Here is a 20,353-nt window from a genome sequence, read left to right as displayed (position 1 = left end):
CATTGACCCGGCTTTCTGAGATCTCTGACTTCATTTCCTATTGCTCTTCCCCTGACTCACTCCATTTCACCCACACTGCCTCCCTGCCATGTCTCCAAGAGGGCCCACCTCAGGGCCTCTGCACTCACCCAGCTCACTCTCCCCCTTCCTTCAGGTCTTCGCTGTTGCCCTCTCCTCTTCCCAGCCACCGTGCTTAAAACTTCAATATGTCCTCCTGCCCTGACATTTCTACTCCTTTCTCTGACTTCATTTTTCTCTTAAACACTCTCACTAATATATTCTATATTTTCCTTATTTATCTGGTATATTTCTGTCTCCTAAATAAGGTAAGCTCCCTGAGGGCAGAGTTTTGGACTGTACTCCCATGCCAAGAAAAGTGTCTAGAACAGCGTGGGCACTCAGGGCAGAGCTTTGAACGAATCAAGTCCAGTTCCATATTCATACTTTCCGCAGGGACACTGACTCACATGAATTTCTTTCCAAGTGAATTACTATCCTGAGAGTTTCTTAGAGAATGGTCAAGCATCCTGGGAAACCCAGCTGCTTTCTAGAATCCTCCCTACTTTTAAGGGTTTAGAAGCATCTAGAATAGTTCTGTAGTGTGGTTCTCTGCTGCTGTTGCTGCTAAGTCACTTCAGTCGTGTCCGACTCTGTGCGACCCCATAGATGGCAGCCCACCAGGCTCCCCCATCCCTGGGATTCTCCAGGCAAGAACACTGGAGTGGGTTGCCATTTCCTTCTCCAATGCATGAAAGTGAAAAGGGAAAGTGAAGTCGCTCAGTCGTGTCCAACTCTTAGCGACCCCACGGACTGCAGCCTACCAGGCTCCTCTGCCCATGGGATTTTCCAGGCAAGAGTACTGGAGTGGGGTGCCATTGCCTTCTCCGAGTGTGGTTCTCTAGTGGTTCTCAAAGTGTGGTCCCCGGCTAGAAGCAATAGAGGACCTAGAGCTTGTAAGAAAGACATTTTCAAGCCCTACCCAGGACCTACTGGATGAAGATCTCCAGAGGTGGGGGCATGGGAGAAGTGGGGTGAGGCAATCTAGTTTTAAAAGCCCTCTGGTGACTCTAAGGCAAGCTGCAGTTTGAGAACTAATCAGAGTAAACAGCGGAGGGCTAAATTATCTAGAGATATGGATTTTAGTCCTGGTCAACTTAGTTGTGTGACCTAAGTTGGTCACATCCAACATCCCTTAGTTGGGTACATCCCTTAACCTCATCTACCTCGTCTCTTCACCTACAAAATGAAACAGCTGCTAAACTTTTCTTCCATGCTTTCAACGTACTACTGGTAAATCTTGCAATCACAGCCCTGAAGGACCTCTTTACTTAACCTTATAAATGTGTATTAATTCAACATTCTATCATAAGGAAAACTTTCTTTTCTTTCAATCTGGCCTTTTCTCAAGTTTCCTGAATTGGTGAGCAATCTGTACAGTCACACAATCTGGCCACACTGGACGCCTCTTCTGATGACCATCTTCTCATACCTCTCACCTTTTTCAGCTTCTGGGACAGCCCTCTCCTCTGATTTCCCTCCTGTCCCTTGAGCTGGTCTCAGTTTTTTTGCTGGCTTCTTACCCTCAGCTTCTTAAGTGCTGGTGTTCGCATCTTGATTCTTAGAATCTACATGCAATTCTGGGTGACTTTGTCCTCACCTTGACTTCAGCTATTTCTCAAGTAAGCTGACAACTCCCAAATATTTTATTCTCTTAGAAATCTCCACATTCAGCAGACGAATGGATAAGAAAGCTGTGGTACATATACACAATGGAGTATTACTCAGCCATTAAAAAGAATACATTTGAATCAGTTCTAATGAGGTGGATGAAACTGGAGCCTATTATACAGAGTGAAGTAAGCCAGAAAGAAAAACACCAATACAGTATACTAACGCATATATATGGAATTCAGAAAGATGGTAACCACAACCCTGTACGCGAGACAGCAAAAGAGACACAGATGTATAGAACAGTCTTTTGGACTCTGTGGGAGAGGGAGAGAGGGGGATGATTTGGGAGAATGGCATTAAAACATGTATAATATCATATAAGAAATGAATCACCAGTCCAGGTTTGATGCAGGATACAGGAAGCTTGGGGCTGGTGCCCTGGGATGACCCAAAGGGATGGTATGGGGAGGGAGGAGGGAGGGGGGTTCAGGATGGGGAACACGTGTACACCCGTGGCGGATGCATGTTTATGTATGGCAAAACCAATACAACATTGTAAAGTAAAAATAATAATAATAAATTTTAAAAAAAAATAAAACATATTTAAAATTAAAAAAAAAAAAAAAAAGATTTAATGTCCAGTACCTCAGAATGTGGCTGACTTTGGAGACAAAGCCTTTCAAAAGGTAATGAAGTTAAAATTGGGTCCACAGCATGGGACCTAACCCAGTCTGAAGGGTGTCTTTATGAGAAGAGGAGATTAGGACGCAGACACACACAGAGGAAAAGACTATATGCAGACACATGGAGAGCGTCCCCAGCACCAAGAGAGGCCTCAGATGAGCACAGACTTGTTGATCCCTGGATCTTGAACTTCCAGCTTTCAGAACTATGAGGGAACAACTATGTTGTCTAAACTACCCTCTATGTGGGATTTTGTTACAACAGCCCTAACACACAAATGCAGCCACCAATTAACATCAAATCCTTTCAATCCAGAGGCAAATTCAAAAGAACTATATTTTAGATTTAGAGTGAACTGGTTATTTTATTTCACTGTAACCAATTAACTAGGTAATTGTCTGACTAATGGCTAGATGATAAAGATATTTTATGCGATCTCTCATCAAACTTCAACCAAAAATGTCAGTGCTCTGGAATGACTCTGAACATGCATCTTTGTCACAAAAAAATCATTTAATCCAAAATAAATAACAGATTTTAAACTGGTAAAAAAAAAGAAAGAAAAAGAAATCTCCACATTCAATCACCTGTCATGTGTTTCTAGGTCCCCTGAGATTAAAACATCCAACAGAGAACCCATCACTTCCCCCACCCACTCTTCTTCCAATTTCCCCACTAAGCAGCCCAGGTCAGGAACTAGAAGCTCCTGATGCCTCCTTCTCTGTCCTTGCCCCTCATCCTCTCTGTCCCCACTCTGGGATCTCTTTAGCCATCTCTCTCCTCACTTTCCAGTCACTGCCTTTCACCGGCCGCCAGCTTCATGCCTAATCCACTCCAGTCTGCTTGCCACACTGTCCCCCAAAGCACACTGATGGCAGCCACCATGTAAAACCCCCCAGGGACCTTCCTGGTGGCCCAGCAGTTGGGACTCTGCGCTTCCACTGCAAGGGGCCTGGGTTCAGTCCCCAGGTGGGGAACTAAGATCCCTCATGCTGCTCGGTGCAACCAAAAAAAAAGAAAACAATTTTTTAAAAAATTTAAACAAAATCCCCCAGGGGCTCTCCATAGGTTTCAAGGCACTGTTCTAGCTTCTCTGCTCGGTCACATGGATCTGCCTCATCTCCTTCCTGCCCACACTCTTGTCTCCCCACCCGACACCAGCCCACGTGCAACAGCTTGTTTCACACTTGGGTGCTTCACCACAGACTCCACCTTCTCCTGGCATGTCCTTCTCCCCGCTTTCCTAACTGACTTTCACTTGTCCCTTAAAAGCTGTCCTTTATCATCTCACACCTGTCAGAATGGCCATCATCAAAAAGAACACAAATAACAAATGCTGGGGAGATGTGGGAAGAAGGGAACCCTTTCACACTGCTGGTGGGAATGCAAATTGGTGCGGCCACCATGGAAAACAGTATGGGGGGTTCCTCAAAAAACTACAGACAGAGTTACCATATGACCCAGCAATTCCACTCCTGAGTATATATCTGAAAGGAAGGAAAACACTAATTTGAAAAGATACATGCACCCCGATATTCACAGCAGCATCAATTACAACTGCCAAGATTTGGAGGCAACCTACGGGCCCACAACAAATGAGTGGATAAAGAATATGTGGTGTGTATATATTTGTTGTTGTTTAGTCGCTAAGCCTTGTAGGACTTTTTGTGACCCCCAGGCTTCCCTGTCCTTCACTATCTCCTGGTATTTGCGCAAATTCGTGTCCATTGAGTTGGTAACGCTAACTAACCATGTCATCCTCTACTGCCTCCTCCTCTTTTTGCCTTCAAAATTTCCCAGCATCAGGGTCTTTTCCAATGAGTTGGCTCTTCATATCAGGTGGCCAAAATAGTGGAGCTTCATCTTTAGTCCTTCCAATAAATATTCAGGGTTGATTTCCTTTAGGATTGATATATATGTGTGTGTGTGTGTGTGTGTGTGTGTATTCCATATATATGGAATACAACACAATGGAATACTACTCAGCCAGGAAAAAAAAGAATGAAATTTTGCCATTTGCAACAACATGGATGGACTTGGAGGGTATTATGCTGAGTGAAATAAATCAGACATAGACAAATACTGGATGATATCACTGATACGTGGGATCTAAAACAATACAACCAACTAGTGAATATAACAAAAGTAAACAGACTCACAGACACAGAAAACAAACCAGTGGTTACAGTGTGGAGAGGGAAGGGAAAGGGGCAATATAGGGGTATGGGAATTAAGCAATCCAAATTACTGTGTATAAAATAAATAAGCTAAAATAAATAAATAAATAAATCAGCTACCAGGATATATGTACAACACAGGGAATACAGGCAATATTTTATAATAACTATAAATGGGGCATGACCTTTAAAATTGTGAATCACTATATTTTACACCTGTAACTTTTATAATACTATACATCAACTATTTCAGTTAAAAAAAAAAAAAACTCTCCTTGACCAACCCTCGCAGCCTGCCTTAATTTCCCTAATTCTATGCTCCCAGAACACTTTGTTCTTATTTCAACTTCAGTCTTTATCACTCCTTACTCAAATCATTCCTGGATCTGATTCTCTCCCCAACAGCCTATAAGTTCCCAAACAGCCAGGAACCTTTTTTTTTTTTTTTTTTGGTATCTTCAGACACCAGCAGTGCCTGGCAGAAAAGTGCTTAACAAATGCTTGACAAATTAATGTTTATTTTTTTATTTATATACACAACACTTTTTCTCTAGGGAACTGCTTTCTTCCTATTAGTCAAGCATGTCAATATGTCACATTTCCTTTAGCATAACCAGTCCTTTGACTAAACGTAGCTGCAGGCAGTTAGGGACAGATGTCTGTGCTGGATCCTGGATCATGAACTAAGAAAGCGAATTTGCTCGGCAGGAAAGACTCTGACGGGAGGCCTGGGGTAAGAAGGAAGGCCAGCCTATCTGTGGGGGCTGTGACATTTTAAAAGCACCAAATTCACTGTCACCTCGAGCTTTTCCTGTGGGGCAAAAGGGGTGACAGGGGCGGGGGCTTTTGTCTTCTCTTGTGGGCAGATTTCCCCTGTGAGTTTTCCTTTTGTGGTGCCTGTGGCCACGAAAGAGCCTTCCCCAGGAACCCCCAACTATTTTTAGCCTCACTTCAACACCCTACAGACAGCACCCCTCTCATGCACCTCTATGCTAATTTTCACTCCTGCTGCTGCCAAGATGAATCACCCAGGGCTGGCCTGATGAACTGCAGACCTGAAGTGAGAAGACAGACTTGAAGTGAGAAGGTAAAACCCTTTAACAGTGGAAAGCTGCAAAGATGCCCTGACACCTAACACATCTAAGCCTCCCTGTGCTTCTTTTACAAACTGTTTTGTGTATGGTCACATGTGTTATTTCAATGAAATTCTCTGTGATCTGGCTCTTGAGATTTAGAGCCTGCATTGAATGACCTGAACTCCTCACTAGGATTTGCTCTTGAAGGAAAACTCATCTGGGAAATGAATTGTTCTAGATGTTGCCTGAATGAGGTATATGACACACCATCTATCGCTCTTGGGCTTTTTAAGTACTGACTATGTTGGTTGGTGCTCGCTTCCACTGTACATATACTAAAATTGGAATGATACAGAGAAGATTAGCAGGGCCCCTGTGCAAGGATGACACATAAATTTGTGAAGCATTCCATGTTTTTTGGGCTTCCCTGGTGGCTCAGCTGGTAAAGAATCCACCTGCAATGGGGGAGACCTGGGTTCGAACCCTGGGTTGGGAAGATCCCCTGGAGAAGGGAAAAGGCTACCCACTCCAGTATTGTGGCCTGGAGAATTCCACGGACTGTATCATCCATGGGGCTGCAAAGAGTTGGACGTGACTGAGCGACTTTTTTTTTTAAATAGTTGCTGTATGCTTTGTGATACAAGGTCAAGCTCTTGAGATATATTTTGTGTTGAAAATGTTCCTGCTTCTAATAGATCACCCTGGAAGGACAGCTACCCCTCCACTGGGTCCAACCCAACCACGTGTCCATGGGCCTTCAGCCTTGCAATCCATTGATGGGAGCTCTGATGAGGCACCGCCCTGCTGGGCAACCTCTCAATCAACTAGGTTGATTCCCATTCAGCCTTCTTGTCCTCATTCCATTATGTCCCCCAAGGATTTCTGCCATGGGAAATACTCTAGGCAAATGCTTATCTTTCCTCTAACCTAGAGCTTCTGCCTCAACTTACTCTTTGATCTCTTATGCTGAGGAACTGGACTAAATCATAAGCAAGCTTCCAGGACCTCATCTGTCTCTGTACTGAAGATATCTCTGTACCTCATCTATCTCTGTACTCCTCTGAGGAGGAGTCATCTGCCTTCTTATTTATCCTGGGTCCTACCTTAGAGGGTACCCTCAGGGAGCAGAGAGGAAAGAAGAGAAGTGAGGCACCATCTAGGTCTATTTGCAGTCTCTTCACTCCTCTTATTAATGCTCCAGTCCCCCAATGGGCTGAGTTCTCTAGAGCGGCTCTGGGTTGGCCCCCTGTCCTCCTCATAGTCTTTATTCCTCAACGCTTCCTTCCCCTGTAAAATGAGAGTGGTAACACCGTACTCCACGGCAGAAGCTGGACCAGATGGGCTCTTGAGATAGTTTCCAGACAGAGAAGAGTTGATTGGATGAAGAATGAGGTATTAACAAAAGAAGAGTCAAAGAACAAGTATCGGGACTTCCCTGGTCGCCCAGGGACTAAGAACCTGCCTTCCAATTCAGGGAAAGGGGGTTCCATCCCCAGTCAGGGAACTAAGATCCCACATGCCATGGGGCAACTAAGCCTGCGCTCCACAGGTACTGAGCCCAAAGTGCTCTGCAGCCCACACACCACAACTGGATAGAAGCCCCAGTGCTGCAATTAAGACCTGACACAGGCAAAATAAATAAATAAGATTTTTTAAATTACCATTTAAACAGAATCATTATGTTAGCTCTGAAAAGAGGATACTCGCACTTTAAACAATGGACTGAACAAAAGAAACACAGAAGACATGAATTTTCTCCACCCCTCCCAGCAGGGCTCATGCCACCCCCATCTTTGTGTCCAACTAGAGTCGAAAGGGGACACCAAGAAATAACTAAGCAGTACAAATCAACGTGTGACCTCAGACCCCATGTACAAGCCAAGCCATAAGAATCAGAAGGATTCAAAGCTGGGCAGAGTACTCTGGGGAAAGGAACGGAGGGAAAGTCTCTTGGAAAGGGAAGGTCCTGGCAAGGAAGTAGTAGAAGGAAGCCAGTCCCTGGGCAGGGAGGGACAGCAGAGGAGATATCTCAATACAGACCAGATCCCCAGGAGCAGAATGGTGGTGCTGGGAAGAAATGGGGACCAGGGTGGCCAAACTGGGCAGACTCTAACTCTGGAGGGCTGTGAATCCTGCCTGAGGAGCTCAAGACTCTGTCCTGCAGGTCATGGTAAGTCATTAGAGGTCCTGTTACAGGAAATAACAGGACAAAAATGTGTGTTAGTGAAAGGAAATGTAATTGTCTCATTGTAACCCTCTGATACTATTTGAATTTTTTAACCACTTTTCCAACCAAGTGCAAGTTCTGTGTTTATGTATTTTTATTACTACAGAAAATATAACACATAATTTGTGCCATTACCTTTGAAAAAGTTCTAAGTAGGAACAGTCAAGCCACGTTGTCAGAGTGTGTACAGGGGATGGGTCTGAATGCTGGCTTGGCTTTCTGGGTAAGTGACTTAAACTTTTAAAACAGAGAACGATCCCCATCTTGGACAACGCTTCTGAAGATTAAATAGGATAAAGTACATCAAGTGCCAGCCGTGGTAAGTGTTCAGTAAATTTAGTATACATAACTTGAGAGGCTACTGTCATTAAACAAGGCCTACAGTAATGTGGGGACAATGGAAACGGAAGGACATGGGTTGGAGTCATATCAAAAGTAGGATACACTGAACTGATCAGCTAGAGGGATTTCAGGAGCAGGAGTATGCACAGCTTTCCGGGGAACTGTGATAAATGATGCACTAGTCACACCTAAATACCCAGTCTCTGGGCACATCTTCCACCCAACTTGCCCAAAATCCCATCCTTAAGAAAATGTGGTTCCTCGGAGAAGTTATTCCACAGATGGCCTGAAGATGTCGCTGCAGACAATACCATCCATACTGAGCACCTCATCCTCTCTGGATTTTGCCATTCCAGCAGGAAAATTCCACTGTGGCTCTGTACCCAACCCTGAACTCCAGCTGCTGCTCCTCTCTCTCCTGTGAACACTCATCCTTCCCTCTCCCTCCTGCCCTGATGCCCTGGCCACCTGGGGGTGACTCTGAGCCCTTCCAGACAGCAGAGCCTACCTTGTCACCAAGCTGGACGTGGGCTTCCCTGCGTCTCTCCATCCTCACATTTGTATAGATTATTTACCGAGGCCGGCACCCCTGCTCTCACCCCTGAGCACGTTCCCCCAGCCTCCTGAGTTTCAATCAGTGAGCGTAGGGGTACACCGATTCCCTGTCTCCTGTGCTCTTTATATTCTCTTCTAAATGGCCCATTTTTCAAATATTAGCATTAAAGATTTGGTGACGCATAAATTTACCTCATTTGCTGAAAATGTCGGTGTTCTTGGTTAAAATAATCCTTGAACTGTGGCCTATATAAACAGCCGTGGGATATAGGAAATGATGAGCATTTCGGAGCCAAGCTGAGTGATTTATCCAGAGGGAATATGTCACAGTCATGGGACTGGATTCTGATGGCTAAGACTCAGCAACAAAGGGAAAATGTCCCACATCAGTTTCCCCCTTTCTCCCTGCTCACGGCTTCTGTTTGGAGCCCTTCCTCTTACTCTGTCTCATTTGTTTTCAGCATCTAAAAATCAGCCTAAAGAATATGAGATTAACAAAAATACACTACTACATATAAAACAGATAAGCAACAAGGATTTACTGTTTGGTCCAGGGAACAATATTTAGTATAATAAATATAATAGAAAATAATATGAAATATATACATTATACATGTACATATATGAATCACTTTGCTATATACCTGAAACTAACACAATATTGTAAATCAATTATACTTCAATTGAAAAATTAAAAATAAAAAGCCTAAGAGTAACATTCAGAATTAATTTTTTTTATAAGTATCCGTCATTAACAGCCTCAGAGAGAAGACTCCAAGACACATCTTGATTTTTAATACTTATCCAATACTTAGCTGGGGCTCTACTCCAGAGAACAGAGGGTCAAAAAGGAGGTTTGGGCAAGACATTATCTTGGTGATTACAAGAAAGGGCTAAGGATTAAGGTTCCTAACTCTTCACTCTATTTATAAACTGAAGCAAATCTATGATTATCTGTGATGCAGCTATGATTGTTTACCTTTGACCTAAACCATTCCCAAAACTTTAGACCACACAGGAAAAAAAAAAAAATGTCTACATCCCCATACAGCTTCTGGAGGTGCTCTGACATTGAGAGGGATCATGACCTCCTCCCCTGATTATGTACCAAGAGCAGGGACCTCCTCTCTCTTAGGTCCCATGTCCTGTGGAGAGGCCCCGGTGCTCTGCCGACTTGTGCCCTGACTGAACTCAGAGTGAATTTACACACGAGAAACAACAGCAAACATACAGGCGCGCAGAAGAAGCAATGTGCTTTTAAACCTCCACCCCCTCCCTAATCCAAGTCCTCCTCCCTGAACACAACAGAACATGAACCGCCCTCACACCTGTAGCTTGGTTACTGCCAACAAACAGCCGAAAGGGAGAACCAGGAATTCTGGCCACAGATAACATGTGCCGGGCCACCCCCACCCCCATCCCTGGCAGCAGCTGGTTATCCAACAGGCAGACCTGCCGAGCAGGAACACCTCAAGGAGAGGTTTATTGAAACCATATGAGTATTTTTTAAAAACCTAAGTAATCTCTGTAAGAAAAATAGGAGTTTTGTTGAACTTTACACTTATTTTACAGGATAGTGTTGAAAGTTTTGGGGGAGAAGACAGAACTCTCTTCCAGTGATTCCAGCCCTGCCTGCAGGGGCAGATGGAGCTTCCTGGAGGGACACACTCCACTCTCAGCCCCTGGTTACGGTTACACAGAAGAGCAGAACCCTGATGTTGCCAAGGGAGGCGAAGGCAGGTGCCTTGCCCCAAAGTACCCAAAGTAACATCATACCTTGGCTGAAAAAGAGGTTATAAACTCAGGGCCTATAGGCTCGATTTAGTCAAAGGATACAGAAATGCATTTTGCTTGGTTTTTTACAATGCTTTGAGATTTTTCACATTAAAATCCATTTTCTGATTTTTTTTTCTTTAATAATGGAATTCCAGTGCTGAACTTCAAGTGCTGCTTGGCAAAAATTATCTGAGCTGAGTGTGACAGACACTTTCAGTCAGAGATGTCACCATTCCCTCTCGGACTCATGTGGCCAGCTTCACGCATCTACAAAAATTGCCTGGGCCCTATTGGAAAGTAGGGGGAGGAGTTTAAGACCCTTTCAAACTTTGAGTCCCGTTAAACTGCAGGATTTATAGCTAAAGAAACCCCTGAAGGCTTTGACAGTCTTATTTTCACATCACTGCGAAAGTCCTGACAGCTGTTTTTCTATGAAAAATGCTCCAGAGCATGGGAGCCCCAGGTTCTGAGAGGGATGGACAGAAGTGGTTGCTAACCACCACAGGAGGAAAGAAGACTGGGATTCAAGGCCGAATATAAATTCAGAATTTCACAGCGGGGCATCCATCAGCAGCCTGCCTGTCTTGCTTGCCCTCCAGGGCTCTTGTCATAGCTCTTCCCTCTTCCAGCCTGGCCGCAGTGAGCCATGGACAGCCTTCTTCAGGAGCTTGGTTTGCTGGAGCTAAAACAAGTTTTGGCAACTGACACAGGACACCCTGCCCATGCTGTTAAGAAAAGTCAAATATGTTGGACCACCTGGTTGAACTTCTAGAAAAATCCCTATGCTGCCAGGCCACTGGACACTTCAGGCAGGAGGTTCAGTCCACACTGTGCATTCCCCACCCAGGAAGAGCACATGAAGTGCCTGCAGCCAGCCCCCAGGCCTTAACGGTGTTCCTTTTCCCATGGGGGTGGCTCCTGCTGCCAGTGAAGCAAGCAAGCATCATTGGCCATCCTGTCCATGATGCTTGCTTCCCCAGGGCTGCTCCTGAGCCACTTCAAGCCTAACTTATTCTTTTGCCTTTTATATTAAAAAAAAAAGAAAGAAAAGAAAGGAATTCCCTGACAGTCCAGTGATTAGGACTTCACTGCTGGGGCCCAGGTCCAATTGGAGAGGTACTGCTGCTGCTAAGTCATGTCAGTCGTGTCCAACTCTGTGCGACCCCATAGACGGCAGCCCACCAGGCTCCTCCATCCCTGGGATTCTCCAGGCAAGAACACTGGAGTGGGTCGCCAGTGCCTTCTCCATTGGAGAGGTGGGGACAGAACTAAGATCCCACAAGCTGCCTGCCACAGCCAAAAAAAAAAAAGCTTTTATATGACTTTAAGAGGTTTTAACATCTTTAAAATGGTCAAGATTAGCTAAAATTCTTCACAGTGAGGTAGGGAGGACTCTTAAGTGTATAAAGGTCTTTCTAAACCAAAAGTCAGTTTTTCTGTCTTCTGCTCCATCTGTTGCTGTTTTCTGACTTCCCCAGTATGTTCTCTGTCACCCAAACTGTAATGTTTGCTGATTTAAACCCTTTAGAGCATATGACAGAGAAAACCGTTTGGATCACATTACCCAAAACTGTCTCCCTGGTTTCAGGAAAACAAAAGGTACCTCCTTGGGAATCCCCACTAGAGGGACAGATCATCAAGGCTCAGCACCTCCCAAGAGTTCCAAGTTCAGTTCAGTTGCTCAGTCATGTCCGACTCTTTGCAACCCCATGGACTGCAGCATGCCAGGCCTCCCTGTCCATCACTGGAGTTTACTCAAACTCGTGCCCATTGAGTCAGTGATGCCATCCAATCATCTCATCCTCTGCCATCCCCTGCTCCTCCTGCCTTCAATCTTTCCCAGCATCAGGGTCTTTTCAGAAGTTCCAAGGCACCATGACAAATCACTGACTACTAGGCCTGAATCTACCACTAGGTGTCACACTAAACAATGAGGAATAAAGACCCCCCAGTTGCCCAAGGCTGCAGCAGCAGCAGCTGCAGAAAACCATCGCAGGAGGTGCAAAGAAACATATTCCTGAAATACTTTGGACTTATGCAGTTTTTTTCAATGATCGTTTTCAAACCTGCAGCTGACAATTGTCTTCTAAGGTACCTTTGTAAGTGGGGCAGTCAGAGTTTACTATTTCTGTACCTTTTAAATGTATTTTTTATATATGAAAATAGAGAGTTAGATGGGGGAACATCTACTCTCTATTTTACCTAACAATTGGAGTAGAAAATACTTTGCATATTTTTCAAATTATAGTGTATTCAGTCTCATTTTCACAAAGTGTTTTCCAAAGTGTTAATATCATGACTGTTTTGGCCAAACAGGTTGGGATAGAAACTAGATAAACTGCCATGGAATGTCCAGGTAAATTTATCTGCACCTGTTTCTTTTTAGGAAAGTGGGAACAATAGTTCCTTACTTACAAGATTAGTTCTGAGAACTAACAATGTACAGCAGAAATGTTGGAGCCCTTCAAAAATTTATACCATGATATAAGAGCCGTGGTCACCCTTAAGCAAAGATACATGAGTATTTGTGATCAAGTAATACAATTTTTAATCTGGAAAAAAAATCTAAACAGCATTAAACCCAATCTTATTATAAAAGCAGGTATCCCATAGCAAAGGCAGCTAATTTCTCCAACTAATATGCAGGTAATTAGAGGTAGAGCTGGGAACTGAGGTCTCCTAGAGCCTAACGCATTGCACCTCGCCTAATACGTATTTGTGTATCACAGGCCTGCAGAGGACATGTGGATTCTATCCCTGAGAAGTTTTCATTTTAATATATGACCATTACTACCCCGACAGTTTTACTTTTTTTTTTTTTTTAGTTTTACTTCTTGATTTTACTTTTTTCTCCCCCTCATATTTTGTCTCTCACTCTTATTGACCCAGATTCCCTACATTCAGACCCTGGGGGTAGGGGAATGGAAAGGGGAGATGAGGAACAGATAAGGCTTGGTTAGTACATGGTCGGAGAAGGCAATGGCAACCCACTCCAGTACTCTTGCCTGGAAAATCCCATGGACAGAGGGGCCTGGTGGGCTGCAGTCCAGGGAGTCGCTAGGAATCGGACACGACTGAGCGACTTCACTTTATTTTTTCACTTTCATGCATTGGAGAAGGAAATGGCAACCCACTGCAGTGTTCTTGCCTGGAGAATCCCAGGGACAGGGAAGCCTGGTGGGCTGCTGTCTATGGGGTCGCACAGAGTCGGACACGACTGAAGCGACTTAGTAGCAGCAGCAGCAGTACATGGTCAGTTAAGCTGAAGATGATTGCAATGATCACCAGAAATCTTTGCAAAACTACAGAGGCTTCTTGGGACCTATTCTGAAGAACTCTGACCCAAGTTTCTTTATTTTGCCTGGACCAATTCTAGAAATAGATGAATGCATACCGCTCACTGACTAGGAGGTGGGGGTGGGGCAGGGAGCCTAGGTTCTATTTCTGCAGGTGAGAGGAGGGTGGTGAGCCTGGAGTGGCTACCCATAGGGCAAGCATGGGGCCCATGCAGGTCTCTCCCAGGCAGGAGAGCAAGGAGCCAGCAGAGGCAGGATGAAGGGCACCATGGGCTGCCTTGAGCCCCCTGCACTATGCGTGGCAGCTAATTTCTTAGCCATCCATAAGGCCCCATCTTGGATAAGGCACTACTCTACCCATTCTTCAGCCACCTTCCCCAAATGCTTCTGCAAAGTCGCCCAGCGGAGCACCCAGAAGTAGGTTCAGGGTCTGTTCCCTGCAGCAGCACAGCGCAGAGCGGGGAACCCGACCTCCATAATGATTTCCTTATTGCAAAGGATCTACAACCTCTGCTACAAAGATTCATACCTTGCTTTCCTTGAAAAATACCATGGTTGTTTTCACCGTTTTCCTGCATACAGGGCAGAGTGCTTGCCTCTCCCCCAGTCAACAGGATTGCTAATCCCGAAGAAATGATTTGAGGGTTCCCCAATCATTTAGGCTTTTAATGCCAAAAGCTTTAGAAACTTCTACCCGAGGGTCGGGGTGGAGAGTGGGCTGGGGGTGGCTATTCAGCCGGTGCCTACAATGCTAAGAGCCTGGTACTGGCAGGAAGGCAGAGGCAGCCGACCTTCCACCGACCAGTGCGTCCTCCCCGCAGAGAGCTTTGGGGAAGTGAATCCCTACACCCGGCCAACATTTCCACTCGCGTTTTCAAAAGATTAAAAAAAAAAACCGGAAAAGACCTGCAGGTCGGTAAACCCCAGTGAAGAACCAGCCTGCAGGCCTGCGTCTTTGGGATCTCAGCAGCTGACGACCCTAAATCAAATCGATCAAATCGGGAAAACCCAGGGAAAGAGCGCTTCTTGCAGAGGGCCAGGATTACTGTGTGCAGGTTGCAGGGAAGTACCCGGGGAGGGGGCCCGGTCAGGAGGACTTTCCAGCCACTCAGCGTTCATCAAAAAGTTCCCTGTACATGACCCCAGTGGCTCATCACAGGGAGTTTCTCTGATGAACCCGGGCGCGGGGTTTAGGCTTCTTTTTCCCCCTAGCAGAGGACGAGGCCAGTTCTCTTTTCTGGTCTGACTGGCTTGGAAATTCCCCGCGCCTGACCCCGCCCCGGAGAAATCCCCTGCCAGCGTTTATAGGGCGCCGCGGCGGCGCTGCCGAGCCCACAACAGTCCTAGCCCGTCGTCCCGCCCGCCCGCGACTCCGAGAGCAGCCAGCGCGCAGCGCAGCCCGCGGCCCGTGCACCTGGGGAGCAGCGCCCGAGCCTTCACCGCGCCATGTTCCAGCCTGCCGAGCCCGGCCAAGATTGGGCCATGGAGGGCCCCCGGGACGCGCTCAAGAAGGAGCGGCTGCTGGACGACCGCCACGACAGCGGCCTGGACTCCATGAAGGACGAGGAGTATGAGCAGATGGTGAAGGAGCTGCGAGAGATCCGCCTCGAGCCGCAGGAGGCGCCGCGCGGCGCCGAGCCCTGGAAACAGCAGCTCACCGAGGACGGAGACTCGTAAGTGTCGCGGGCCCGGGTGGCAGGGCCGGGTGGAGGCGCCGGGCCTGCAGCCCCAAGCGCGGGGCCCGCGCGGCGGCCGCGCACCGGGGTTCGTGCACCGACCCCGAGGCTGTGCAAAGGTGCACGGCTGCCTGCGGGGCCGGGTGATGGCGAACGGGGCGGGGGGGTGGGGTCGGTGGTCGGGGGTTGGCACTGGTTCCCGGGGCCGTGGTCCCACGGCTCTGCGTTGCAGCCGCGCGCACCTCGCGCGCGCGCACACCCCCGTGCGGGTCCCCTCGGCCGGAGGCGGGGCGGCGGCGGGGACGCGAAGTCCCCGCTTGCATAAGGGGGGCGGGAGTTTCTGCCCCGCTGGCGGGCGCCGCGCAGCCGGGAGGGGAAGTACAGGGCGTTCCGGCACGGCGAGAGGGCGGGGCGGTCTGGCCGGCGCCCGCCGCCGAGCGCGGGGGGGGCCGGAAAGTCCCTGGGCGCCTGCCAGGAACACTCAGCTCATAATAACCTCGCGGAAAACACCGCGGCCTCGGCCTCCAGAAACCCCGGCCTTGCGCAATCCCCCGCGGGGCGCGCCTCCCCGGGCCCCACGCAGTGCACTCACCAGCCCTGGGGGTTTTCCCTCTCTTCCTCTCAGGTTCCTGCACTTAGCCATCATCCATGAAGAGAAGGCGCTGACCATGGAAGTGGTCCGCCAAGTGAAGGGAGACCTGGCCTTCCTCAACTTCCAGAACAACCTGCAGCAGGTACTGCTCTCCCGCTGCGTACTCTCTCTACTGCTCTGACCCTGAGATAAAACCGGGTCTTGCACATGATTTCTAGATTAACAAAGATTTGGTCATTATCTACCCTGATCTTTTACACCTGCGTCAGCCAGTATTCTAGAACAGAAAATTCCATTGATTTGGAGAGGCCTTTATGAAGCCCATCTGGGGCCTCTGGTATTTTGCCTTGCCCCTGGTATGTGCCTGGGAAAAGCAGCACCCACAACCAGGATCTCTCTGGGGTTCAAGGGAACACAGATGGTGGGTTGGATCCATGGCTCATCCTTTTTGTCCCTCTTCTGTTTGTAGACGCCACTCCACTTGGCTGTGATCACTAACCAGCCAGAAATCGCTGAGGCACTTCTGGAAGCTGGCTGTGATCCTGAGCTGCGAGACTTTCGAGGAAATACCCCCCTACACCTTGCCTGTGAGCAGGGCTGCCTGGCCAGTGTGGGAGTCCTGACTCAGCCCCGGGGGACCCAGCACCTCCACTCCATCCTGCAGGCCACCAACTACAATGGTAAGTCTGGCTGCCCTGCCCATCAGAGGGCAGGTGAGGTATACACAGGGGAGGCAGGCACTTAAGGAGTCCAGGCAAGGCCTAAGCTCTCAACATGTGAAAGATGGAGAATACATATATAAAGGCCTAGTTGATGCCTTTCTAAAGTCCATTCAGAACCCAGATTCTGGGCTCTTCAAATTAAGAAGAATGTGTCCCTTAAAAGAATAGGGACATATGTATACCTGTGGCTGATCCATGTTGATGTATGGCAGAAACCAATACAATATTGTAATTATCCTTCAATTGAAAATAATAAATTAAGAAAAAAAAAAAGGTGAAAGCTTCTGCTTGAGAAGTGAGTGTTGAAACAAGTGGTTATAATACTGTCTTACTTTTGGTCTTCTAGGCCACACGTGTCTGCACTTGGCCTCTATTCATGGCTACCTGGGCATCGTGGAGCTGTTGGTGTCCTTGGGCGCTGATGTCAACGCTCAGGTGAGTGCCTCACACCTTCAGATGGGGTACATCAGGCCAGCCTGGTCCTCAGTGCGAGGGCTTTTGCTGCAAGCAGAACTTCCAAACTCAGCCGTAAGCATCTTGAATTCCTTATGGTTCCAGGAGCCCTGCAATGGCCGAACTGCCCTCCATCTGGCAGTGGACCTGCAGAATCCCGACCTGGTGTCACTCCTATTGAAGTGTGGGGCTGATGTCAACAGAGTCACCTACCAGGGCTACTCCCCGTACCAGCTCACGTGGGGCCGCCCCAGCACCCGGATACAGCAGCAGCTGGGCCAGCTGACCCTAGAGAACCTTCAGACACTGCCGGAGAGCGAGGATGAGGAGAGCTATGACACCGAATCAGAGTTCACAGAGGACGAGGTGAGTCCCAATTAACTTGTTCATGGCTCTGCAAGAAGGAAGAAGAGAGGCCATTCTCCCTCCCCCTTCTAAGGCTCCTAGAGTTCCTCCTTATCCTGAGGGTCTCAATGTAATGAGCCTCTCAAGCTTGAGTATGTGTAAGCAGAATCCCAAGAGCGTGTTTTTTTTTTTTTTTTTGCTCTTCTTGAAGGAGAGGATCCTTAAAGGAAAGCTCCCTCAGCCCAGGAAATTCATTTACATTCAGTGTATAGAGAATGGAGTCCAAGAACACTTGAGTTATTTCCAGTAGCAGCCCTCCCCATCATCCCAGCACCCTTGGCAAAGCCCTGCGAGTTTAACCTGCCTTTTTTTTCTCTTTTTAGCTTCCCTACGATGACTGTGTGCTTGGAGGCCAGCGTCTGACGTTATGAGCTTCAGAAAGAAGCTAAAAGAACATGGACTTGTATATTTGTACAAATAGAGAGTTTTATTTTTCTAAAAAAAAAAAGAAAAAAAGAAAAAAAAAGGGAGGGGTGTACTTATAACCACACTGCCTGGTCTGGAACATTTTACTCTGGATTAACCCTCAGTTTGTCATTTTTGTGAACTCTGGAAGAGGGGGCAAGAAAGATCATTGGAATTCAGAGAAAACCTCTTTTTAAATGTCACCTTTGGTGGGGTTTCAGGGGGAAGGTTATTCAAAATTTGATGAAAGGACTCTTATTTATTATGCTTATTGGTTGAATCACCATGGATTCTGTGGCTGCGCCAGTTGAGTGACATGTAACCATCAGGTGTGTTGTTAAACCGGTCGGGGGGGTGGGGTTAAAAGTCACTACCTGTCAAGGTGTGTGTTCCCCTCCTGTAAATAGTGTACATAGTGTATTTTGTCAGTAATTATTTTGGTACTTTTAAGATGTATATTTATTAAACAGATTTTTACAAACAGAGTTATCCTGATCGTTTTCACTGGGCTGCTGTGGGTCTCCTACACTGAGAGTCATTCAGTTCCTAGGCGGAGGCGGAGGTGGAGAGCATGTGGGAGAACTCACCACAGCCACGGAACCCTCTCACAGAGCAGCTTCTCACACTGTCGACACCAGCCTCCCAGCTGGGCTTTGCAGGCAGCCCCGGCCCAGTGCGTGGGAGGGAGGCTGTTCTAAGGTGATAGGAAACATCAGTCTCAGGCTTGGGGCGGGCAGGCTGTTTGGCCTACAGCTGGAAGGCTCTTCATTGTCGCCTGCTTTCATCTTCTTGGTTTAAGCTATTCCAAGACCTTCCGCTTTAGGAAATTATTTTGGCCAAGAGTAGTATTGTGAAATTTACATTTTCTAGAGCCGGGAAAGATCTCCTCTATGAGAAGTTCCTGAGGACGGGGGCTTAGGAATAGGGCAGTGCTAATGTGTGTTAGCAGGTGCCCACCTCTGGGCCTGTGTTTCCTCGCTTACAAACTGGACCATCTGAAGACTGTACAAGACTATCCGCACAAAAATCATAACAGAGTGCCAGGCACCTAGCGCTGAAAAAAAAATGCAAGCCGTTGCACAACATCCTGTATTTCACACGGGAAGGAACAAGTCCACAGAGAATGTCCTGTTTGGGGTCACCTTTCAGGACAGACAGGTGGTTAACTTAGTTAATGCACTCTTATCTTCAGTGGTTAACAGCTTTTAAGCACCATCCACCTGCAAATCAGCCTATAGTACTGTTAGCAGCTGCAGGATAAAACTGACAGAGTCTGGGTCTTTTCATCAGTTCAGTCTGATTCTCCTGAATGATCCTACAGAAGATGATTTCACAAGAAATCAGTAACTTGTGAAGTTTAGGTTTAGACGCTATCAAAGTTTTTATCCCTAAAATGCATCTCTTGCCTAGACAGAAAGAGGAGTAAAGGAAAATTTATAGCATTGCATAAAATGCAGAATGGTGTATCAATCAATACAACTCATGTACTTGGCTTATGCCTAAGAGGACATTATTCTTCCCTTATGTTGTCCTTTTCTGGACTCATAAATGATGTCACAGTGAAGTGAATATGATAATTATCTTCTTAGACCAAAAAGGGGCCAATACCCCTGAATCTTTCATATGTAAAGAGTATTGCTGTAGACTGGACCATGTGGTCAAAGCCGGCTCTATCCCCCTCCTGCAGCCTCAGTTGTCTGGAGCTGAGCACTGTGGTGGCCCCTCTACCTGTCTCATCTCCTTTCAGGTGCTGCAGGGCCCTCACTGAAACTCCTTGTCCCTCTTAGAGCACCTGAACACAGGTGTTACATGGTCTAACACATGAATGTCAGGCTCAGCCCTCCGCTGACGCACACAAGCGGTCAGAGTGGTGAGGGGTGGGGACATCCACCTCCAACCTCAAAGAACAAAGGTTGGAAATTGGCTCCCAATTTTGGAATGATTCCCTTAGCAGGTCTCAGTCAGACGTGCCTCTTTGCCCCCCACGGTTGAGTGTACAAGTCACTCCAGTTCTACACTAGAGGGTTGGAGAGATGGGACAGACGTGGCCCACCTGTCCTTGGCCTCCTTGGGGACGGGCTTATGTGTAGAGGCATGACCTTCCAGGCTCACAGCACAGAAGGGCCTCTTCTGACCCAGCTGGGCCCGGCCTTCCACCTTCTTGGCTTCATTCAATCTTTCTGCTTTTCTGGATCCTAATCTCCAAAGTGGATTCCATTGTCTGCATAAACCGGGAAGTAGCTGGCCTTAGTGGATCATCTTCCTGTTCCTCCATCTCCTTTCTTTCTTTTTTTTT

At 47.1% G+C, this 20,353-nt stretch overlaps 1 protein-coding gene and 1 non-coding gene across 2 annotated transcripts; both read left to right on the top strand.

Moving 5' to 3' along the window:
- Nucleotides 1-5,919: 5,919 nt before the first annotated feature.
- LOC138984539 (U6 spliceosomal RNA) lies at nucleotides 5,920-6,026 on the top strand. Its single transcript, XR_011461824.1, has one exon. It is a non-coding gene; the product is annotated as a U6 spliceosomal RNA (small nuclear RNA).
- A 9,086-nt stretch (nucleotides 6,027-15,112) lies between these two features.
- On the top strand, nucleotides 15,113-18,542 carry NFKBIA (NFKB inhibitor alpha). The gene is made up of 6 exons (XM_070358732.1): nucleotides 15,113-15,477; nucleotides 16,106-16,214; nucleotides 16,542-16,752; nucleotides 17,141-17,229; nucleotides 17,353-17,613; nucleotides 17,976-18,542. Exons 1-6 carry the CDS (start codon nucleotides 15,251-15,253, stop codon nucleotides 18,021-18,023), a joined length of 945 nt encoding a protein of 314 aa, XP_070214833.1. The 5' UTR covers nucleotides 15,113-15,250; the 3' UTR covers nucleotides 18,024-18,542.
- The last annotated feature ends 1,811 nt before the right edge of the window (nucleotides 18,543-20,353 follow it).

This window comes from Bos mutus, chromosome 21, assembly GCF_027580195.1.
Source record: "Bos mutus isolate GX-2022 chromosome 21, NWIPB_WYAK_1.1, whole genome shotgun sequence".
NCBI lineage: Eukaryota > Metazoa > Chordata > Mammalia > Artiodactyla > Bovidae > Bos > Bos mutus.
The sequence above is the reverse complement of the archived record's forward strand: the minus strand, read 5'-3'. Positions and strand labels throughout refer to the sequence as shown.

Coding starts and splice junctions, on each gene's coding strand:
- NFKBIA (XM_070358732.1), top strand. CDS start 15,251: ATGTTCCAGCCTGCCGAGCCCGGCCAAGATTGGGCCATGGAGGGCCCC. Junction 16,215..16,541: donor TCCAGAACAACCTGCAGCAG/GTACTGCTCTCC, acceptor TTCTGTTTGTAG/ACGCCACTCCACTTGGCTGT. Junction 17,230..17,352: donor GCGCTGATGTCAACGCTCAG/GTGAGTGCCTCA, acceptor TTATGGTTCCAG/GAGCCCTGCAATGGCCGAAC.